Source organism: Erpetoichthys calabaricus, chromosome 10 (genome assembly GCF_900747795.2).
Source record: "Erpetoichthys calabaricus chromosome 10, fErpCal1.3, whole genome shotgun sequence".
Lineage (NCBI taxonomy): Eukaryota > Metazoa > Chordata > Cladistia > Polypteriformes > Polypteridae > Erpetoichthys > Erpetoichthys calabaricus.
In genome coordinates, this window is record NC_041403.2 from 128,664,659 (window position 1) to 128,686,491 (window position 21,833).

General features: G+C 39.2%; 1 protein-coding gene across 1 annotated transcript in view; it reads right to left on the minus strand.

The window, feature by feature from the left end:
* LOC114658435 (brefeldin A-inhibited guanine nucleotide-exchange protein 2-like) overlaps nucleotides 1-21,833 on the minus strand; it is a 923,594-nt gene that overhangs the window by 698,161 nt on the left and 203,600 nt on the right. The window contains exon 9 of the mRNA XM_051932465.1: nucleotides 7,391-7,625. Coding sequence (XP_051788425.1) covers nucleotides 7,391-7,625 — 235 coding nt within the window. The remainder of the gene's footprint in view (nucleotides 1-7,390; nucleotides 7,626-21,833) is intronic.

Consider the following 21,833-nt stretch of genomic DNA (forward strand, 5'->3'; position numbering starts at 1 on the left):
CAGGAACGTTATTCAAACACTGCAAACAAACATTTGTCTCTTTTTCAAAAGTTTAAACTGTGCTCCATGACAAGACAGAGATGACAGTTCCATCTCACAATTAAAAGAATGCAAACATATCTTCCTCTTCAAAGGAGTGCGCGTCAGGAGCAGATCATGTCAGACAGATAGAGAAAAGCAAACAAATCAATAGGGCTGTTTGGCTTTTAAGTATGCGAAGTACCGCGGCACAAAGCTGTTGAAGTCGGCAGCTCACACCCCCTCCGTCAGGAGCAGAGAAAGAGAGAGAGATAGAGAGAGACAGAGTTTGTTTTTCAATCAAAAATCAATACGTGCCCTTTGAGCTTTTAAGTATGCAAAGCAAAAGATAGCAACGTGAAGATAATCTTTCAGCATTTTTAGACGAGCGTCCGTATCGTCTAGGTGTGCGAACAGCCCCCCTGCTCAATCCCCATACGTCAGGATCAGAGAAAGTCAGCGCAAGAGAGAGAGAAAAGTAAGCTGGGTAGCTTCTCAGCCATCTGCCAATAGCGTCCCTTGTATGAAATCAACTGGGCAAACCAACTGAGGAAGCATGTACCAGAAATTAAAAGAGCCATTGTCCGCAGAAATCCGCGAACCAGCAAAAAATCTGCGATATATATTTAAATATGCTTACATATAAAATCCGCGATGGAGTGAAGCCGCGAAAGGCGAAGCGCGATATAGCGAGGGATTACTGTATAGCACAATATGTGGAGTACAAGTCCAAGGAGGTTATGCTCAAGCTTTATAATGCACTGGTGAGATGTCAACTGGAGTACTCTGAACAGTTTTGGTCTCCAGGCTACAAAAAGTACATATCAGTGCTTGAAAAGGTCCAAAGATGCGTGACAACACTGATTCCAGGGCTAAAGGGGAAAAATTATGAAGAAAAATTAAAAGACCCGAGGCTTTTCAGTTTAAGCAAAAGAAGATTAAGAGGTGAAGTGATTGAAGTGTTTAAAATTATGAAGGGAATTAAATTATGAAGGGAATTAGTACAGTAGTGTTATTTTAAAATGAGCTTCTTTAAAAACACATGGACATAGTTGGAAACATGTAAAGGTAAATTTCGCACAAACATTAGGAAGTTTTTCTGTACACAGAGAATCATAGACACTTGGAATAAGCTACCAAGTAGCATGGTAGACAAGTAAGACTTTAGGGACTTTCAAAACTAGACTTGATGTTTCTTTTAGAAGAATTTAGTGGATAGGACTGGCGAGCTTTGTTGGGCTAAATGGCCTGTTCTCATCTAGATTGTTCTAATGTTTTAATAACAGCAAGAGCCCTGAAAACTAAATACTGTGTTTAATAACAAGAGCATGGCAGGGGAATAATGATCAGAATCACAATATCTGTATTGTCATTGTAACAAATACAATGAAATTAGGTGCAGTCCCTGCAGTGTCAAAACATAAATAAATATAATTAAAAAAGGATAACCTCACATCTAAAACCTGCCAAAAACGGATCATAAACACAAACAGAAACCCACAAACAAATGACAGAAAAACAAAGAGTCAAAATTGTGGTATAACCAAGGATCCTGACCACAGCACTATTAAAATGCTGTAACAGGAGCCCAGAAGAGCACAAATACTTTCAAACATTAATGAACTAAATCAGTGCTTTAAAAAGGAATTGACCAAAATCTCTTTAATATGATTTAAGAGACTGATAACCTTATTAAGAAATGAATACATAATTGCCACAAGGTATGCTTACTTTTTCCATATGTAGCTTCTGCATGCTGGTATATTTTTAGTAGAATAAAGATTAACAGGTGTTGTTTGATCACCTGATATAAAGTTTGCCTCAATTTAAGACTCAATTGAGGACCAGGGGCCTCATGTATAACGCTGTGCATAGAACTCACACTATAACATGGCATAAGCACAAAAGCGGGAATGTGCGTACGCACAGAAAAATCCAGATGCAGGAATCTGTACGTACGCAAACTTCCACATTCTTCCACTACATAAATCCCGATCAGCGTGAAAAGTAATGCACGTGCACGTGCTTGCTGTCCCGCCCCAACTCCTCCAAGAATTACGCCTCTTTGAATATGCAAATAAATATAAATAGCCCTTAAGCTCAGCCTTGTGTGAAAAGACAATGGAAAAAGCACTTTGGGGGGAATAAGAATTTCAGCGAATACGAAGTGGAGGCAAAGAAAAACGTACTATTTGTTGGTTTAAATAGTGATATAATCAACAAAAGGAAGTTGATTGAGTGACATAGCGTGTCGGAGAAACTCGAAAGCTCAAGTTCACAAAGTCACACAGTGCCCGAAATAAAAAAGAAGTTGTCAGATATCAATGTCGCTGTGAAAAGCCAAGTCGTAGCCCACCGTCTGAGTGTCATATGAAAGCTTATTAGGGTACAGAGAAAAAACAATAGGCACACAGTGGGGAAAAGCACGAAATGTCAACTTTAATCTCGAAATTTCCACTTTAATCACGTAGTTCATTTTGTCATTAAAGTAGAACATCATAAACTTCATCTTAAAATCATTTAATTTACTAGTTTCTCAAATCCCATCGTAACTAAAGTAGCACGTTAAATGCTTTGTTTTGTATTTGATCTTCTATGTGCTCTGTGTATGTGAATCACTACGTGCTTACCGGCTTTCTCTTACTCCAACAGGACACAAAATCCATTACATTTGTAATATTACAGCTCTCTGAATAATTAAAATACTGAGATCTACACGTAATATCATTTTCATGATGATAGGAGTTAAAGCATGTTATTAAACATGGGAACACGGTGGTGCAGTGATTGTGCGCGACCTTCGATGAAATAATTTATCACAGCAGTACTGTCTCTTTCAAACGTACTAACCCCCAATTCCTGCCCTTCCTTTTCATTCTCCAAATACCCAATCACCACACAATCAGCTCTGTAATAGACATTAAGCCATCTGTAAGCTTATAACGCCAATTCTTCAAAACTTTTAAGGAACGTTGAAATATCTTCGTAGTACATGTTTAATTATTCTAGCCTTCATACCAGTCCCAGTGAAGCATACAGTACGAGGCAGGAACAATCCATGAACGGAGCACCAGATCCTTGCTACCGTAGCAACACCGTGTCCTTTAATTATTAACAATATAGATTTTTTAAATGAAGTTAAAGTTTTATCTGTATAATATAGTAAACATATTTTGCTGCATTTCATCTTAAAAATGATATTGTCATCATATGTAAATAAGCGCTTTATAAAGTGACTCAGGTTGTACAAAATTATAACTGTATCGCAAGTTTACAGTGAGGTAATTGCACTTATAAGTCCAAACAGTTCTACAAGGAGCACTTTATGGACTGATTGATTGCGTTTAGGGCTCTTGGGATGATACTCTTTCTGAACCATGAGGTCCGTACAGGAAAGGTTTTGAAGCGTTTGCCGTGTGAGAAGCACTTCAAATAGGAAGCATGGCTGAGGCAGCGTGTGCTTGATGCTGTATACCAATAATTCTCTTTCCGATCAGCTGCTCCAAGTGGTGCAGTGAGTGTAATATGGAAAAAGATGATCCGCTGTGGCAACCCCTAACAGGAGCAGCTGAAAGAAGTAAAAGGTGCAGTGACAGTAACAACGCTAAAGCAGTTATGGTATTTGGAATAGTTTGACCATTCCGTGGACCATTATATTGTTACTGGTTAATTACAATCAGATGCATTAAACTAATACACTGCAATTAACCGCATATTGTTTATTTATAAAGCCGCGTCAGGGATGTGGATCTAAAAAAGAAAGGGTAACCACACAGGAACAGTAGAACTGCTTTGACGCTGGGTGCCACCAGTCTGCAAAACCGAGCGGAGAACTTGTGTACGCCAGGGTATGAGCTACCGTGGAAATGTGTGTGGTTTTACGCAAAGTTTAGGTTTTATACATCGTGATTTGAGCGTGAAAACGTTTGTACGCAACATTTCTGTGTATATGCACCGTTTATACATGAGGCCCCAGATGATTACCAAAAAATTCCTGATAGATAAAACTGCAAAACTGAAAGAAGGGAATAATTTTCTTATAAATGCAGAATTTTTAGTTTTTTTCCCCTTCAGGTAGTGTGAGGGCTTTTATTTCATTTAAGCAGAGGGAGATTTCCCAAAATCATGTTGTTTTGAGTGATGGGATAATTTCATCATAAGGTTTATGTTCACCCTGGATTAAATTATTTATTTTACCATGTGCACATACTAAATGTATTCACTTATGTTTTCTGTTCAGTAATGTACACAAGTATTGTTTAAAATAAATAGTAAAAATGTAAAACTCGAAAATTGTAACTTTATTGCCATATGAATAACAAATTGTACTAAGATTATTCATTATTAATATATTTTCTTTAAAACTGCAATATACTTTTTAAATCAGGTTTGTCAGACAATCACTTTGTCAGGAATGTAACATTAGCTGTAAACATTTTCTAAAAAGTAAATTTAATAAACAAATCAAATGAACTAAAATTTCAAATGAAAACATCAACATTTTGTGACATTTTCCAGATCTAATGAAATTGTGTTTTCATTAATTGAATTGAAATTAATTGAATTTTTACTTCCTACAACTACAGCAAGTTTTGTCTGTAGGAAGCTTTTTCTTAATACTCTAGTTTTATCTTACAACCTAAAAACATGAAGATTCAATTATCTGAACACTCTAAATTGGACCCATGAGAAAGTATGGTGGTGTTTGAGCACAGTACCTCATCCAAGGTAGGTTCCAGCCTCATATCCAGTATAGCCAGGATTAGTGCCTACTTCCTGTGACCTTGAACTAAATAACCCGGGTAGAAAATATATGAATGGTTGGATGCATAACTATAGCTATTACCATCAGAGGATGAATATGGAGCCTCCTTTTCATTAAGGCTATGTATAACACTGTATTAAAAAGCGATTAATCTTGCTATCATTTCCAACTCCCTCATTCTAATGCAGAGCATTATAAATTAAAATTATTACAAATGACAGCTGACTGGTCATATCACCATGCTGTCACAAGCAAGCATGAATCATGCAGTTCGATTTCTAAACTAATTGCATAATTAAACAAAAGTGTGAATAATATAAACCCTTTTTGGTTTGCCTTGAAAAAACACCTACATTATCCTGCTTTATAAAGTTAACCTATGCAGGATTTCTTTAGTAAAAAATAACAGGCATGATTCCTGCAATGTCACCCTGAAATTCAAGCAATGCAAGCACAAACTTTCATTTTCTTAAAAATATTTTCATTTTTGAGCTGTGAAGCAAAAACTACAGGACACAAAGATTCCTAATTCTACATATGATGTGTGAATCTTATATGTAATGTGTCTATCTCCCAGAGGGAAACCTTATTTTATATAGCACCTATTTTTCACTAATCCACTGGTTATCAACAAAGACGAAAACGAAAAGCGTCATATCAGCTGTAAATGTATGGCATATCTAAAAATGAAGGTTTTTTTCAGTTTTATTCTCTCAGTCAAGTTCACGCTCTCCCTTGCCCCGCCCCCACCCCAACCTAACAGTGCCAGTATAAATTCACACCCGATGTGATGCTGTTCGTTTTCAAATAATATTGCATTAGTGCGACAATGTATTCTGATTCGTACTATTCCGGTCATAAAATGATTTCTTCAAAATGTCACATATATTTGCTGCGTTGACATTGTGCACCAGAAGGCGTCAGCCTATTCAGTGCGAGCAGGAGCATGCAGGTGCCCGGTTGCTTGTGCTATAACACGCTTGACTTGGTGCCGATCGACGTACATGTACTATGCAAGGCATGTACAGGGGCCACTGAGAAAAGTAGAGTGTTCTTTACTCACGTTGCAGAGGAACTTAGTCGTCACTTCTTACAAGAAAAGGCAATGGATAAAGCAAAAGAGGATGCAACATCGACAAGCTTCTGTTCCAAGACCACCGCTCTCCCCAGACCTCTTCAGTGTAAATAGTAACCACAGCACAGAGAGAAGTGTGTACATTGCACCAGGTACACATGTCGTAAACATAGAAAGGACGGTCCTTGGGTGTGTGGGAACTGTTAACATTTGAATCTGATGATTGCATATAGTGCGGAACTGACCTCTCTGTACTATTCTTTCCTCTGCATGTCCTGGAGTACAAAAGAAACACCCCCATGCACCAAAAAGTGGACACTGGCAAGAACGGAAAAAAAAAAATGCGGTCACTGATTACAAGCGCAACAAGGCATGCGAATGACTATGAATAACATGAATAATGTTGCATCAGTGCCACAATGTTTTCTGAAATGTACTATACAGGTCATAAAATGAGTTATTCCAAATATCATATATACCTATGTCTCTGTTTTATTGTCAGTGCGGCATTGACATCATGGACCACAAGGTGCATACTAATTCAAGTTACGGTGAGATAAGAAGAAGTCAGATTCACCAGTGCTTGTGTGTCAGCTTTTATCCATCCAGATCAGAGAATTTCCAGTTCCATTGTCTCTAAACACCACTCACATCTACAGATATTCCCAGTTTCAGATAAAAAGTAACCGCGTCAGATCTGGGGCAGGTGGTGGGTGTTGTATTGTGATTGTGACTGAGAGAATAAAAGTGAAAAAAAAGTTAACTTTTACAAGTACTATAAATTTACACCGGCTGTTACAGACACAAATCAAATGTATGTTTTTATTGTATAATATTAACAATAAGAGCAGCTCACTACTCAAAACCGTATATTTGCCGGGGAGGTGTTTTCGAACTCACGACATCCAGATTATAAGTCAGTGGATTTTACCGCAACACCACAGAAGTTGTCATATTGTACTTGCACCTTTTGTGAAAGTGTTTATTTGATATTTGGCCATCAGCATTCACACATTATACAGTTCATGTCTTCATTTTCTCATTTATTACTAAAACATGAAAAACGTTTCTGTTTTAATGATGTGTTTACATAGATTGTTGTAGATACAAAGCACATATCAAATTTTTTCCCCTTACAATTCTCAGTAGCTCACTCCCAGATAATGAATCAAGGCAGGAACTGGGAGAACTTCTTGCCCATTCTGAGGCATTGGGGGATGGTATAGCAGGCTGCTTGGGTTTATCGACACATTTAGAAGACAAAAGACACTGAGGTGGGCTGGGATTACAAATTTTTTCGTTGGCTCTGGTAATTCTAGTGTTAAGCCATGCGGCCATAATTATGCTACTGTTCAAAACATACTGTTTGCACAGGCTTTTGTAGGAATTGAACTTTACTCTGTAACTATTTTGCTGTTTCTTTGCCAAACTATCCAGTGCAAACCTTTTAAAGCTAGATTATCTTTTACTACTGTATATTGCATATTCTTTTCAAGCTTAAACTCAAGAACATTACTTTTAAAATGACCTACCTCAATCTGCATCTTGAGATGAATCTTGAAATTGGAAAGCAGAGTAAGAAAAATGGCTAATGAGAGCTCAAACACATAAGGCACAGAGGAAACGCCATTCTTAGACAAGGCTACGCATAAGTACTGTTTAACTCCATTGATAAACATTTCATGGGTTCTAAAAACTGGACCAGCACTTTGAAGAATTGACAGGAGAAGCTGAAGAGAAACAATCTTTGATCGGAGTTCATGAGACCTGGTGCGGGACAAAAAGAATAAATGTGTTACAGACATATGATAGAAATTACTTTGTTGGATTATTTGCAAAACAAGAATACAATTATTTAACCATGGTGATGAATTAAAACCATGTGATCCTTTCATCTATTTTCTACAGTAAATTAAGTGAAAGATACCTTGTAACACCTTAAAATGTAAGTTTATCATAGCATATCTTTGGAATTTGTATTAATCACTTATAGTATGTTTATCCTAATAACAATCAACCTTAATATTTCAAATAATTATAAATTAACGAAAAATTCCTTGTATTGTTACTTTGCTTCCCACCCCAATTTCTCTTTAATAAGGGATGAAGTCCATGTGAGATGCTTACATATCTTTTTTCACTTGCACCAAAATTTGTGCCAATAGGGTGTTTGTTCTGACTGAAGTGGCTATTACTAACTTCTGTTATCTTGTGGAGGAGTAGAAAGACGTTAGGGGCTGAACATTTTTAAAAACCCTCCTAGTACTTCAATATTGCTTGCTGCATAGTGACTCTAGGCATGCAATTTTCATTATCAGTATAGAACTTTTTTTTTTTTTTTTTTTTACTCATTATTGGCTGTGTTGAAGGATTACATCAACCAGTCATGAAAATAAAAAAAAAAAGCTTCTTTCAATGGAAACCCACAATGAATATATTAAGGGGGTTTGGACATAATGAAAAGTAGTAACAAATATTTATTTGCAGATTTATAACTATCGGATATGTGGTCCAGTGTTGATGTTAGACCATGAGGTTATACCTCAACCCTCTCCATACTGCTGCACTCAGCAAGCCCTGAAACTTACTAGTTCCATAAAAAAATATGTAACCTATAGCCCCAAAAATATACTAAAGTATATCAAAAACTGGTATTTTGTTGTAAAAAGATGAATATAAATGAGTCAAAAATACAAAATGTCACCCTCATTTTTTGAGTAATAATGTGTTAGCATTTTAAAATATTACAGTGCTTGCAATCTATCCACCACTTTAAAAGGAAGTGAGTTTCATGCAGAGGTTAAAAAAAAGAATAAAACATTCTGTAAATCTGTGCATGCAATATTTGCAGCAGGACTAGATCACATAGACTATGATTGTTTTGTTTCTAAAAGGTGCTTAACAAAGTTCTTTCTGTGGCCATTTTCTTCTACTATTTGATCTTTGGGTTTATAATTGTGAAATGCATGATAAATATATTTAAATCATAAGGATGATTAAGAAAATCAAATTTTTTTCACTTTTTACCTTCTTAGACGTTGGAGATCAAGAAGAGGAAGAGAGTGAGGGCAGAGCCAAGGATCAAATGGTGGAAGTTGAAAAAGGAAGACTGCAAAATTGAATTTAAGGAGAAGGCGAGACAGGCACTGGGTGGTAGTGAAGAATTACGAGACACTTGGGAAAGTACAGCAGATGTAGTAAGGGTGACAGCAAGAAGGGTGCTTGGCATGACATCTGGACAGAGAGGAAGGAGAAAAAGGAAACCTGGTGGTGGAATGGGGAAGTACAGGAGAGTATACAGAGGAAGAGAATGGCAAAGAAAAAGTGGGATAGTCAGAGAGATGCAGAAAGTAGACAAGAATATAAGGAGATAAAGCACAAGGGGAAAAGAGAGGTGGCGAAGGCTAAAGGAAAGGTGTATGATGAGTTGTATGAGAGGTTGGACACTAAGGAGGGAGAAAAGGACCTGTACCGATTGGCTAGACAGAGGAACCAAGATGGGAAAGATGTGCAGGAGGTTAGGGTCGTCTTCTTCTCTCGACTACTACCATTAGGGATTACCAAAGTGGATCATCTTCTTCCATATCTTTCTGTCCTCTGCATCTTGCTCTGTTACACCCATCACCTGCATGTCCTCTCTCACCACATCCATAAACCTTCGCTTAGGCCTTCCTCTTTTCCTCTTCCCTGGCAGTTCTATCCTTAGCATCTCTCCTCTGCACATGTCCAAACCAACGTAATCTTGCCTCTCTGACTGTCTCCCAACCGTCCAACTTCAGCTGACCCTCTAATGTACTCATTTCTAATCCTATCCATCCTCGTCACACCTAATGCAAATCTTAGCATCTTTAACTCTGCTATCTCAGCTCTGTCTCCTGCTTTCTGGTCAGTGCCACCGTCTCCAACCCATATAACATAGCTGGTCTCAGTACCGTCCTGTAGACCTTCCCTTTCACTCTTGCTGATACCCGTCTGTTACAAATTACTCCTGACACTCTTTTCCACCTATTTCACCCTGCCTGCACTCTCTTTTTCACCTCTCTTCCACAATCCCCATTACTCTGTACTGTTGATCCCAAGTATTTAAACTCATCCACCTTCGCCAACTCTACTCCCTGCATGCTCACCATTCCAAGGATAAAGATGGAAACGTACTCACAAGCGAGGAGAGTGTGTTGAGCAGATGGAAAGAAAACTTTGAGAGGCTGATGAATGAAGAGAACGAGAGAGAGAAGGGGTTGGATGATGTGGAGATAGTGAATCAGGACGTGCAACGGATTAGCAAGGAGGAAGTAGGACAGCTACGAAGAGGATGAAGAATGGAAAGGCCATAGGTCCAGATGACATACCTGTGGAAGCATGGAGGTGTTTAGGAGAGATGGTAGTGGAGTTTTTTACCATATTGTTTAATGGAATCTTAGAAAGTGAGAGGTTGCCAAAGAAGTGGAAAAGAAGTGTACTGGTGCCGATATTTAAGAATAAGGGGGATGTAGTAACTAGAGGGGGATAAGACTGGTTAGCCACAGCATGAAGTTATGGGAAAGAGTAGTGGAAGCTAGCTTAAGTTAAGGTTAAGAAGTGAGGTGATGATTACTGAGCAGCAGTATGATTTCATGCCAAAAAAGAGCACCACAGATACAATGTTTGCTCTGAGGGTGTTGATGGAGAAGTATAGAGACGGCCAGAAGGAGTTGTGCTGTGTCTTTGTGGACCAGGAAAAAGCATATGACAGGGTGCCTCGAGAGGAGCTGTGGTATTGTATGAGGAAGTCGGGAGTGGCAGAGAAGTATGTAAGAGTTGTACAGGATATGTACAAGGGAAGTGTGACCGTGGTGAGGTCTGCGGTAGGAGTGACGGATGCATTCAAGGTGGAGGTGGGATTACATCAGGGATTGGCTCTGATCCCTTTCTTATTTGCAATGGTGATGGACAGATTGACAGACAAGATTAGACAGGAGTCCCCTTGGACTATGTATGATGTTTGCTGATGACATTGTGATCTGTAGTGATAGTAGGGAGCAGGTTGTGGAGACCCTGGAGAGGTGGAGATATGCTCTAAAGAGGAGAGGAATGAAGGTCAGTAGGAACAAGACAGAATACATGTGTGTGAATGAGAGGGAGGTCAGTGGAATGGTGAGGATGCAAGGAGTAGAGTTGACGAAGGTAGATGAGTTTAAATACTTGGGATCAACAGTACAGAGTAATGGGGGTTGTGGCAGAGAGGTGAAAAAGAGAGTGCAGGCAGGGTGGAATGGGTGGAGAACAGTGTCAGGAGTGATTTGTGACAGATGGATATCAGCAAGAGTGAAAGGGAAGGTCTACAGGACAGTAGTGAGACCGGTTATGTTATATGGGTTGGAGACAGTGGCACTGACCAGAAAGCAGGAGACAAAGCTGGAGGTAGCAGAGTTAAAGATGCTAAGATTTGCATTGGGTGTGACGAGGATGGACAGGATTAGAAATGAGTACATTAGAGGGTCAGCTCAAGATGTGCGGTTGGAAGACAAAGTCAGAGAGGCGAGATTGCGCTGGTTTGGACATGTGCAAAGGAGAGATGCTGAGTATATTGGGAGAAGGATGCTAAGGATAGAGCTGCCAGGCAAGAGAAAAAGAGGAAGGACTAAGAGAAGGTTTATGGATGTGGTGAGAGAGGACATGCAGGTGATGGGTGTAACAGAACAAGAAACAGAGGACAGAAAGATGGAAGATGATCCGCTGTGGCAACCCCTAACGGGAGCAGCCAAAAAAAGAAGACGACCACCTTCTTAGTGAGTTCCTTGAATGCAATGACAGTGTTTAAAAAGTCTAGCGGCTTTATTCTTGCATATACAATGGAATCAGAAAGTATTCAGACCCCTTCATATTTTGGACAATTTTAAATAGATAAATATGCCATTTTTGCCCATCAATCTAAACTCAGTAACCCATAATGGCAGGGTGAAAACATGTTTACAGAAAGGTTTATATATTTATTAATATTAACAAATATTTAGACCCTTCGCTGTGTCACTTTAAACTGTGGTCATGCATCCTGCTTGCTTTAAGATTGAGATGTGCCTATAATTTGACTTTTCTCAATCTGTAGCAAACTGAACTGACTGGATATACAGTAGCTAGAAAGGCAAACACATCTGTGTATATAAGGTCCAACAATTCACACAGCATGTCAGGACAAACACCAAACCATTAAGTCCAATGAACTCGCATCCAATGTTGCTTATCACATGCCTAATACTATCCCCACTGTGAAGCACTGTGGTAGCACCATACTATGGGGGTGTTTCTCAGTGCAGGGGTAAGGAGTCTGGTCAGAACTGAGAGAATGAAGAATGCAGCCAAATACAGAGAAGTCCTTAAGGAAAACCTTCTTCAGAGTGCATGCAACATCAGACTGGGGTGATAGTTCACTTTTCACTAAAATAATGAGGGAAGATTAAATAGCTGACCCCTTTCTGTTTGAGCACAAGAAGATTAAGAGGAAACATGATTGAAATGTTTAACATTATAAAGGAAATAAATACAATGGATTGAGACTGTTACTTTAAAATAAGTTCATAAAGAACACAGGGAAGAGACAGAAATTTGCTATGGGTAAATTTTGCACTAACGTTAGGAAGTTTCTCTTTACACAGAGAACACATACACATGAAATAAGTTACCAAGTGTGGTAGAAAGCAGAACTTTAGGGACTTTCAAAACTAGACTTGATTTTATTTTCGAAGAATTAAGTGGATGGGACTGGGAAGCTTTGTTGGGCTGAATGTCCTGTTCTTGTCTAGATTGTTCTAATGTTCAAGGACCAAAAGCATACAGCCAAGTGGAGAATCTTCTAGACAAAACTCTGACTGTCCTTGACTGGTCCAGGCAAACAGCAGACTGGGATAAACTGCCCAAATTAAGGTGTGCACAGCTTGTACAGACTTACTCAAAAAGACTCACAGGCTCAAATTGCTGCAAAATGTGCTTCTACAAAGTACTGAAATAAGGGCATGGATACTTAAGAAAATCAAAAACTGAAATCTGTCATTTATATATCTTTCTGAAAATGTTTTCACATTGTTATTATGTGTTTTCAGTGTAGACTGATAAGCCAAACTGACAAATTTTTCCCTTTAAAAGTTAATCTATATCAGTGCTCCGCAACCGGTGTGCCACGGCACACTGGTGTGCCTTGAGCCGATACAGGTGTGACGCGGTCAAATAAGACAATTTTCTAACTAAATAATATTTCAACGGTCCTCCTTAGAAACACAATAACGAGAATACGTGCAACGAAATATTCGCGTAAATAGCCTTTTAAAGGTTTAATAATTTTATGTGTCATTTCTCTGAAATAATAAATCCCATCGCCTGTCGCCTACAACGTAGGCCCTACGTAGTCGCTAGACAACTCCGTAGTATGCTTTGATAGCCAGAGCGCTCCGTGCCCGCACCTAGATTCAATTCAAGCCGACGTATTAGTCGTGCTACGTCGCATTCACTCATCTTGCGACAGTAGTTATCATTCATTACTATTAGTTGTGTTGCTGAATTGTGTATGGTTAACGTTCTTCGTGTGATTCATATTTAGTTTTATACCCCTTTAAATATGGATAAATTTTTATGTGGAAAAGATTCATCTTCACGTACAGATGATGAAGAACCCAGCACAAGTGTTGCAAAAAAAACAAAGAAGATTGTGAAAAGGAAGTACAACGAAGACTACATTCGATATGGATTCTCGTGGTGTGGTGACGAAACGGCTCCAAAGCCACAATGCATCATTTGCGGCGATCAGCTATCAAACGAGGCAATGGCACCCAGTAAACTAAATCGTCATCTAAATTCAAACCATCCCAATTACGCCAAAAAAGACAAACAACTCTTGTGTTAATTAAAAATGATAAGCGGTCATGCTTAAAAGATCTTGGCCAAGAACTTCGGGTTGCGCTGTCAAATATTGAGCCGAATATAAAACTTTTGTGTTCATTGAAACAAGCGCAGGTATCACATTAATCAGTCATTATGTTATAATAATTATTAAGATTGTATAAAAGTAAATATAGTATAGTTTTTATGTATGTATACTTATAATAAATGTATACTTATAATAAAAAATGAAAATTTATTGTAAAATTTGTGTATTAAATTAATATCTATATATCAGTGGCGTAGCTGGAGATCATGTTGACCGGGGCGTTGAAAAATGTGACGCCCCAAAGCTTAAAGAAATTTTTTTTTTTGCGCCTCCTCAAGGAACAAAAAAAAGAGGAAACTACCGTAGTTTGGACGCCCCTAAATAGCTGCTGCTCGGAGCGGACCGCCCCCAAACCACTGATCTATATCACAGCAAAGTGTAAAGAAAGTGAAGGGGTATGAATAATTTATGGAGTATGAATAATTTATGAATGCAATGAAGGCAGGAATCAGTCATTTAAATGCTAAAATCCATACTTCAATCATTAATAAAGAGATGTAGGTCAGGTGCAGTGATGACTATCGATGCTTAAGCCTTTACACTACATTCAACATGTTAATTCTGAAGCTAAATGATTTGGATCATTCTTAGATCCTTCTTTTTCTCCACGCTTTCTCCTTCTCATTAGTTTGGTACAGTGATATTTGCCTCATCTTCTTTATAACTGTTTGTTCCACTGCTCCTAGCACATCCCTGAATTTTAGCAGATTTTAGTTTGTCCATCTATCTTTGACTCTGATCAAAGGTTTGTATATCGTGGTATGTTTTTTTCCTAAAATGAAAACAAGATACCTTCCCTTTGCACTGTACAGACTACTGGTGTTTTCAGCACTAGTCATTTCAGAACCTTTGTTCATAATTCTGGTCATTTTTTTTTCCTTCAACTGTATTTGTTTGCCATTATTTAATTGGTAATAGCTAATTACCAGGTACAATGACTTACTTGCTTTTCAATATATTTCTTTTTGTACTTTGATAAGTACAATTTCTTTGTTATGTTTTCAATCATTTTTTCTGTCAGTTATTTGTCTTCATACTGGTTTAGAAAAATAACTGGCTATGAAAAAAATTCTTTATGCTTTTAACCTAAGAAGTAAAATAATTTAAAAGAAAATTGAAATTTTTGTCATGAAACAAATTTTTCCAGAAAATGTGTGCCAAAATTATTTGTACTCCTTCATTTAATACTTCATGGAGCGCCTCAGCCCCCCCCCCCCCCAACATAACAGATGAGTCTTCTCCTATAATACTTAACAGAACATGGAGAACACATGGCAAGGAACCCGAGACCATTCCTCCATACAGAATCCACTTATTCACTAATCCATTTAGATTTTAAGGTTCATGCTGGCAGACTATGCTCTTCAGCTCATCCCACAGGTTTTCAATGGTGTCAACATCAGGGACTTGGATGGCCAATGCAAAACATTAAATTTGAGGTCACTGAAACATTTTTCATTGATTTTGAAGTGTTGTGTGTGAGGAACCTCAGATTCATCTTCCAGCCAGGACACCAGAACTGTGAACAGATCTGTACAATTTATGAATATAAATCAGTTAAAGTATACATTAAATAACATTCATTTTCTCTGTTGCAGTTAGGATGTGATGATGCTTCGTGCAATAAACCACATAATACAATTTATTGATATAGGCAACAATATAAGAGAGAAACTCCAACCATTGCAAATTATGTTTTGTGTTGTTTTGTCCTTTCTACAGGCATACACGCACACACAAATATATATATATATATACACACACAGGTAAAATTCCATTACAACGAACATCTTTACAACGAAATTTTCATTACAACGAAGTATTTTTATGGTCCCGACAATTTCCCCATATGACACGAGTCTATAGAAATCTTGTTACAACGAAGTACAGTACATTCAGCAGATACTTTCATTACAACGAAGTGCCCAAAAGACATTGAAATGCCTGAAAGAATCATCCACAGAGCAGTTAGTTCTGTGGTCGCAGCTCAGTTGTGCAGAACGAACCCCAAACAGAAATATTGTAAAAAAAATTTCTTTCTTTGAACTTTGCTCGTACTGTTTTTTTTTTTTTGCTGCTTTTGCTTTCGGTGGTTTTCAGTTATACCTTTTGCTCATCGCTCATCAAGATTTGAAAAACATTCATTGGAATTTAACTCATTGGCACCCTCCTATTGAAACGGCAGACATGAAAAAATGATAACAGTTCATATTAGAAAGAAAAAAAAACTTCACATTTTTGCAGGTCTCGATTGCAGCAAAAAGATAAAAATCGTTGCCAGTGAATTCAAAATTTCGCCGTCGACACTGCCAACTTTCTTGAAAGACTGAGTAAAAAACAAAGAAAAATCTCGGGTTGCAAATGTATGTGAACTGCTGCATTTGAAGACATCGAAAAAGCCGTATTTATGTGGTTCAGTGATGCTCGTTCAAGAAACATTCCTATTAACGCGGCACTCATTCAAGAAAATGTGAGGTTTCTAAACTCTCTTGGGACCTCCCCGAACTGGACAACACGCCGAAGAGCGTCCCAAAGTGCAATCACCACGTCTGTGGAAGATTGTTTATCTGTCGGGGGCAACAGCAGGCTCACAGCTCTGCTGTGTCTCTCCTCCAAAGCAAACAGAAAAGATCTCGATGGGTGATGCAAGGAACAATGTAAATAAAGTAACAGGATTACATGGCCACAACCCTACCTGACTGCTGTGGCGGTTTATAAAAAAAGAGTGGCAGATCCCGCTACAATAAATAACTGTGCTGTTCCTGTTTCAAGCTGAATAAAGCTGGTTTTGCTAAAGTACTGAGACGCAGCCTCATGTTTTGGGGTGTAAGACAGGGATTTATAGCGCGACCACAATCTTTAAGGATTCGCTTCTGTGGCGCCTCACTGCACCGCTGAGCCTACTGTTGCCCTGCCCCGGCAAGTGACAAACAAACTTCCACAGACACGGCAATCGCGCCTCGGGACACACTTCAGTGTGATGTTCCTGTTGGGTGTGGGGATCCCAAAAGAGTTCAGAAACCTCACAATATGAAGAAGAAGAAAAGGGTGATTCGGCTTCTGATTGATAACTGTGCTGCCCACAACATGCTTCCGCATTTAGATAATGTTTGCATTGAATTTCTCCCCCCCAATTGCATGGCAGTGCTTCAGCCACTGGATTTGGGCATCATTCGCACCCTGAAAGTGTATTATCTCAAGGAAACGCTGAGAAAAATTCTCGTCAGCATAACTTGTAGACAGGAGGAGATTAAAATTAATGCGAAAGAAGCTATTGAAATGATTGCAGACACCTAGACGCAAGTTAAAGAAAGCACTATAGCTACAAATACAGAATCTCATTACAACAAAATATTTTTTAGGTCCCTGGAAGTTTGTTGTAACGGAATTTTACCTGTATGTATATACAGTGAACCCTCGTTTATCGCAGTTAATCCGTTCCAGACTCTACCGCGATAAATGAATTTCCGCAAAGTAGGATTCTTTATTTATAAATCAAATATTTTCGCAGTTAGAGTATAGAAAACCTTTTTACGACCCTCTAATACGTTTTTTTAACATTATTAGAGCCCTCTAGACATGAAATAATGAACCAACCTTTGCTCGCCGTGAAATCCATGAACATTGCAGAAGAGGGTCCTGGTTGAGGTTCGTCCGCCATAAAGCGCTGATAGAGCTGCCTCGCCTTCTCCCAGATGACTAGCGAATCCAACGGAATGTTTTTCTTGCGGCTGTCGCTGATCCAAATGGCTAGGACAGACTCCATTTTCACTATGAACTTATTACGACTTGTCACGATGCGCTTTGCTTCCTTGTTGAAAGAGACAGTAGCCGTTTCACGGATGTTCTTTTCATCTTTACGGATGGAGCGAACCGTAGACTTATTCAAGTCGTAATGGCAGGCAACCTCCATGATTTTCTTGCCATCTTTGATCATATCCAAGAGTTTCACCTCCTCCTGGATGGTAAGCATCTTCCTACGGCGCTTAGTTTCATTGTCAGAAGGCTTAGAAAAAGCAGCATGTTTAGGAGCCATCGTGGGGCTTAGATAAAAGTTCTCAGAAAGCGCATGCATAGTGACATATCGTGTACGAGAAAAAAAAACGTGATAGAGTGAAGCCGCGAAAGTCGAGGCGTGATATAGAAAGGGATCACTGTATATTGTAACAGAGGCGCTATATAGGCACCTGACCTGACACAGATGGACACAGAGGCACGTATGAAACACACTTTTATTTTTCTTCACCCGTGGGCGCACGTCTTCCCCGTGACCCACAGGCAATACACAGTCCCAAAGCACTATTACACAACACAACAATCCTTTCTCCTCTCCCACCACTCCTCCTCAAGCTTAGTCCTCCTCCTCCTCTCAACTCTGGGCCCTGAGTGGTGGTGGCTGGCCCTTTTATAGCAGCCGGGCTGCTGACTCCATGCAGCTCCCCCTATCGGCCATCCGAGCCCCTAACCAGGCTGTGGAGAACTCCATCTCCCATGAAGCCATACGACAAGTTGGGGAACCACCGTCTGCCAGGGAGGCTGCCACCAAGCGTCCCGGGGGAAGTATTGAGCTGCTCATGGTTGCTCCCCCGTATAGATGCAGCAGGGGCGTCCCTGCCAGGCATGGGTCCCGGCTGTCCGCCACAATAATATATATTTTCATTGCATTCGTAGTCTGAGTCTCGATGACCTGAATTGTGTGGGTGGTTACCTACCAGGTAACGCTTGTGGTTGGTCTGGCATTCGGCAAACATCCGCCACAGTGCCCTCTTTCAGTTGCAAGAAGCAGATCATGTCAAATAAACGAACCACGCCACGGCACAGCGTAAAGGGGCTTCGTCTCTGACGCTGACGTCCGAGGTTCAATTTCCTGAGAAGGCAGCAGTGGAGTGTGTACACCTGATGAGCCCAAATGAGGGCGAAACACGTGTTGCGTACTCTTTGCATTATTTGACAGTAAACTATGCAACATTATATATATTATATATATATATATATTATATATATATTATATATATATATATATTATATATATTATATATATATACATACACACACATGCATATATTTACAGTTTATTCTCTGGGTGGGTGTATATGTGAGATACTGCTCTCAACATTCCTAATGGATTTCGAAAGAGAACTATTAAAACATCCTTCAAAAAGGTTATTATTTTTTGTTAAGGAGCTCTTCTCCTTCGCTTTGGTCACACCTTCTGTTCAAAGTTTTCTCTTCAAGGTTTTACATTCAGTGTCCTCCTCTGCTGGCATAAAAGTTTACGTCTGCTGGGTAGTTGGTAATCAGTCAGTTCCCATGTTTAGCAAGACAAACACATAGCTTTTACATGTGTCCACTCTCTTGCTTGTGCAACCTGTTTTACATTAGGAAGATTTTAACTTGGGGCAATCTTCTCTTCTTCTAATACAGACTAGTCTTCCACTTTTCCAGTCCAGAACAAGGTTACCTTTTGGAGTAAAAGGGTTCACTTCAGCCCATGTTACAGCCAAACCCTAGGCAACAGGATCCTTGATATGGAGCACAAGTCACAACCAGACTGAAAGCATTTAGCTTGCAGAGACGGCATAGAGCTGGTGTTTGTAATGGTTTTTTAAGGAAGGAATAGTGCCATTGATTTCTAGCGTGCACACAAGACCAACCATTTGGTTGACAACTGCTTCAAAGTTTTGTACATTAAGGTTGCCAAATGCTGAGTTATGCTTGCTGCTTACTCTAGAAGTCTTTAGCTGGTGCATCAAGGAGATATCTTTGGGGTGCCACTTTGTGATTGTTTTATTAGATAAGGTCCAGAGGTTACATTCCAAAGAGGATGAAAATTGACACTTGAGCTGGAGTTAAGAATGTCTGTCAGTTTGCTTTTAGCAAAGGTTTATGTGCAAAAGCATAGGAAAATAGGTAATGCCAATCTGTCCTACAGAGGTGTTCTTTACATCATTGACCAGAAAGATGATCCAACAACAGCCCAATTTAAGCTTTTTGGCACAGGCCTTTACGCTTATTTTCTGTTAACATTTGAAGCCCGTATACAATGCTTTTATATAAGTTGTCTGGGGCCTTTAGCAGAAAGCCAGTCCCATAACAAAGATCCACCACCGTTACTTTACAGCGGGGATGAGGTACTTCCCTTAATGCTTATCATTCCCTCTACAGTAAAGCCACCTCTGGTGTTTGCTCCTAAAAAGTCCCTGTAGTGTTTTGCAAACTATAGGTGCTTGATAACTTGTAGATACTTATGTGGTATTTGATCATAGTTTTGGAAACTTACTTACCCCAACACCCAAATAACATCTGCAATTCTTAAGCTATGATCTTTGGAGATTCTTTGGCCACTTAAACCATCCTCTTCAGTGTGTGTGGGATCAATATAAACATATGTCCTCTTCCAGGTTAATTCTTAACACCTCCAGTTGCCTTTACATTATTAATTACTGCCCTTATAATTTCTTGATTTGTGGAGCTCAACACCATTTTGTTTCACATCATAACTATGGTCTCCATTCTTTCCCATTATAATTGAGGACAACGAGAATCTAGGTTGTATGTCAACTCATACTGGTACCTCAGTGAAGCAGGTTGTCATGGCTGACCACTTAAGTGTTATTAGGCACTCTGATGAACTTCAAATATGAAAGGATATATACTTCAGTAAGATTTTACTTGGGGTCACCAAGTCTCCAAAACTACCATCAGATGCCACCTCTATACCAACAGATTATTTGAAAGGCAGGCCAGAAAAAAAATATTTTCCTGTCATTTTAACTTCAAACATCAGTGTCTGGAGTTTGCTAAAAAATTACTTAAACTTTGATTGGAACTGCGTTATAAGGTCAGACGAAATGAAAATTGAGCTTTTGGCAACAAACACTCAAGGTGGGTTTGACATTAAAAAAAGGATAGCTATAATTAAAAGAACTGGATTCCCATTGTCAAGCAGGTTGGACACTAAGTGTCGTTGTGGGCCTTTTTTCTTCTAAATGCCCAGGGAACCTTGTTAGTGTACATGGCATCATGGACTCAATGACATACCTAGGAATTTTAAATTTAAAATATGGTTGCTTCTGCCAAGTAACTAAAACTGGATCTTCATTGGATTTTCCAGCACGACAAAGATCTAAAACATATGTCTAAATCAACACAAAAATGGTTAAAAGAACACACAAACTAGCTTCTGCCATGACTATCTCAATCCCCAGAACAAAAAAAAAAACTGTGGGTGCCTTAAAAAGGATAGTGCACAAAAGAAGACCTAGGACCCTGGATGATCTGGAGAGATTCTGCATTATAGTTTATCCAGGCACAGAAGAACTACAATAGTTAGCATTTTTCCAGTATATAAATATTTTACCAGTACAGTAATCCCTCCTCCATCGCGGGGGTTGCGTTCCAGAGCCACCCGCGAAATAGGAAAATCCGCGAAGTAGAAACCATATGTTTATATGGTTATTTTTAGAATGTCATGCTTGGGTCACAGATTTGCACAGAAACACAGGAGGTTGTAGAGAGACAGGAACGTTATTCAAACACTGCAAACAAACATTTGTCTCTTTTTCAAAAGTTTAAACTGTGCTCCATGACAAGACAGAGATGACAGTTCTGTCTCACAATTAAAAGAATGCAAACATATCTTCCTTTTCAAAGGAGTGCAAAGCAAGCAGTCAAAAAAAAAATCAATAGAGCTTTTTGGCTTTTAAGTATGCGAAGCACCGCCGGTACAAAGCTGTTGAAGGCGGCAGCTCACACCCCCTCTGTCAGGAGCAGAGAGAGAGAGAGAGATAGAGAGAGAGAGAGATAAAAAATCAATACGTGCCCTTTGAGCTTTTAAGTATGCGAAGCTCCGTGCAGCATGTCACTTCAGGAAGCAGCTGCACACAGCCCCCCTGCTCACACCCCCCTACGTCAGCGCAAGAGAGAGAGAGAGAGAGAGAGAGAGAGTAAGTTGGGTAGCTTCTCAGCCATCTGCCAATAGCGTCCCTTGTATGAAATCAACTGGGCAAACCAACTGA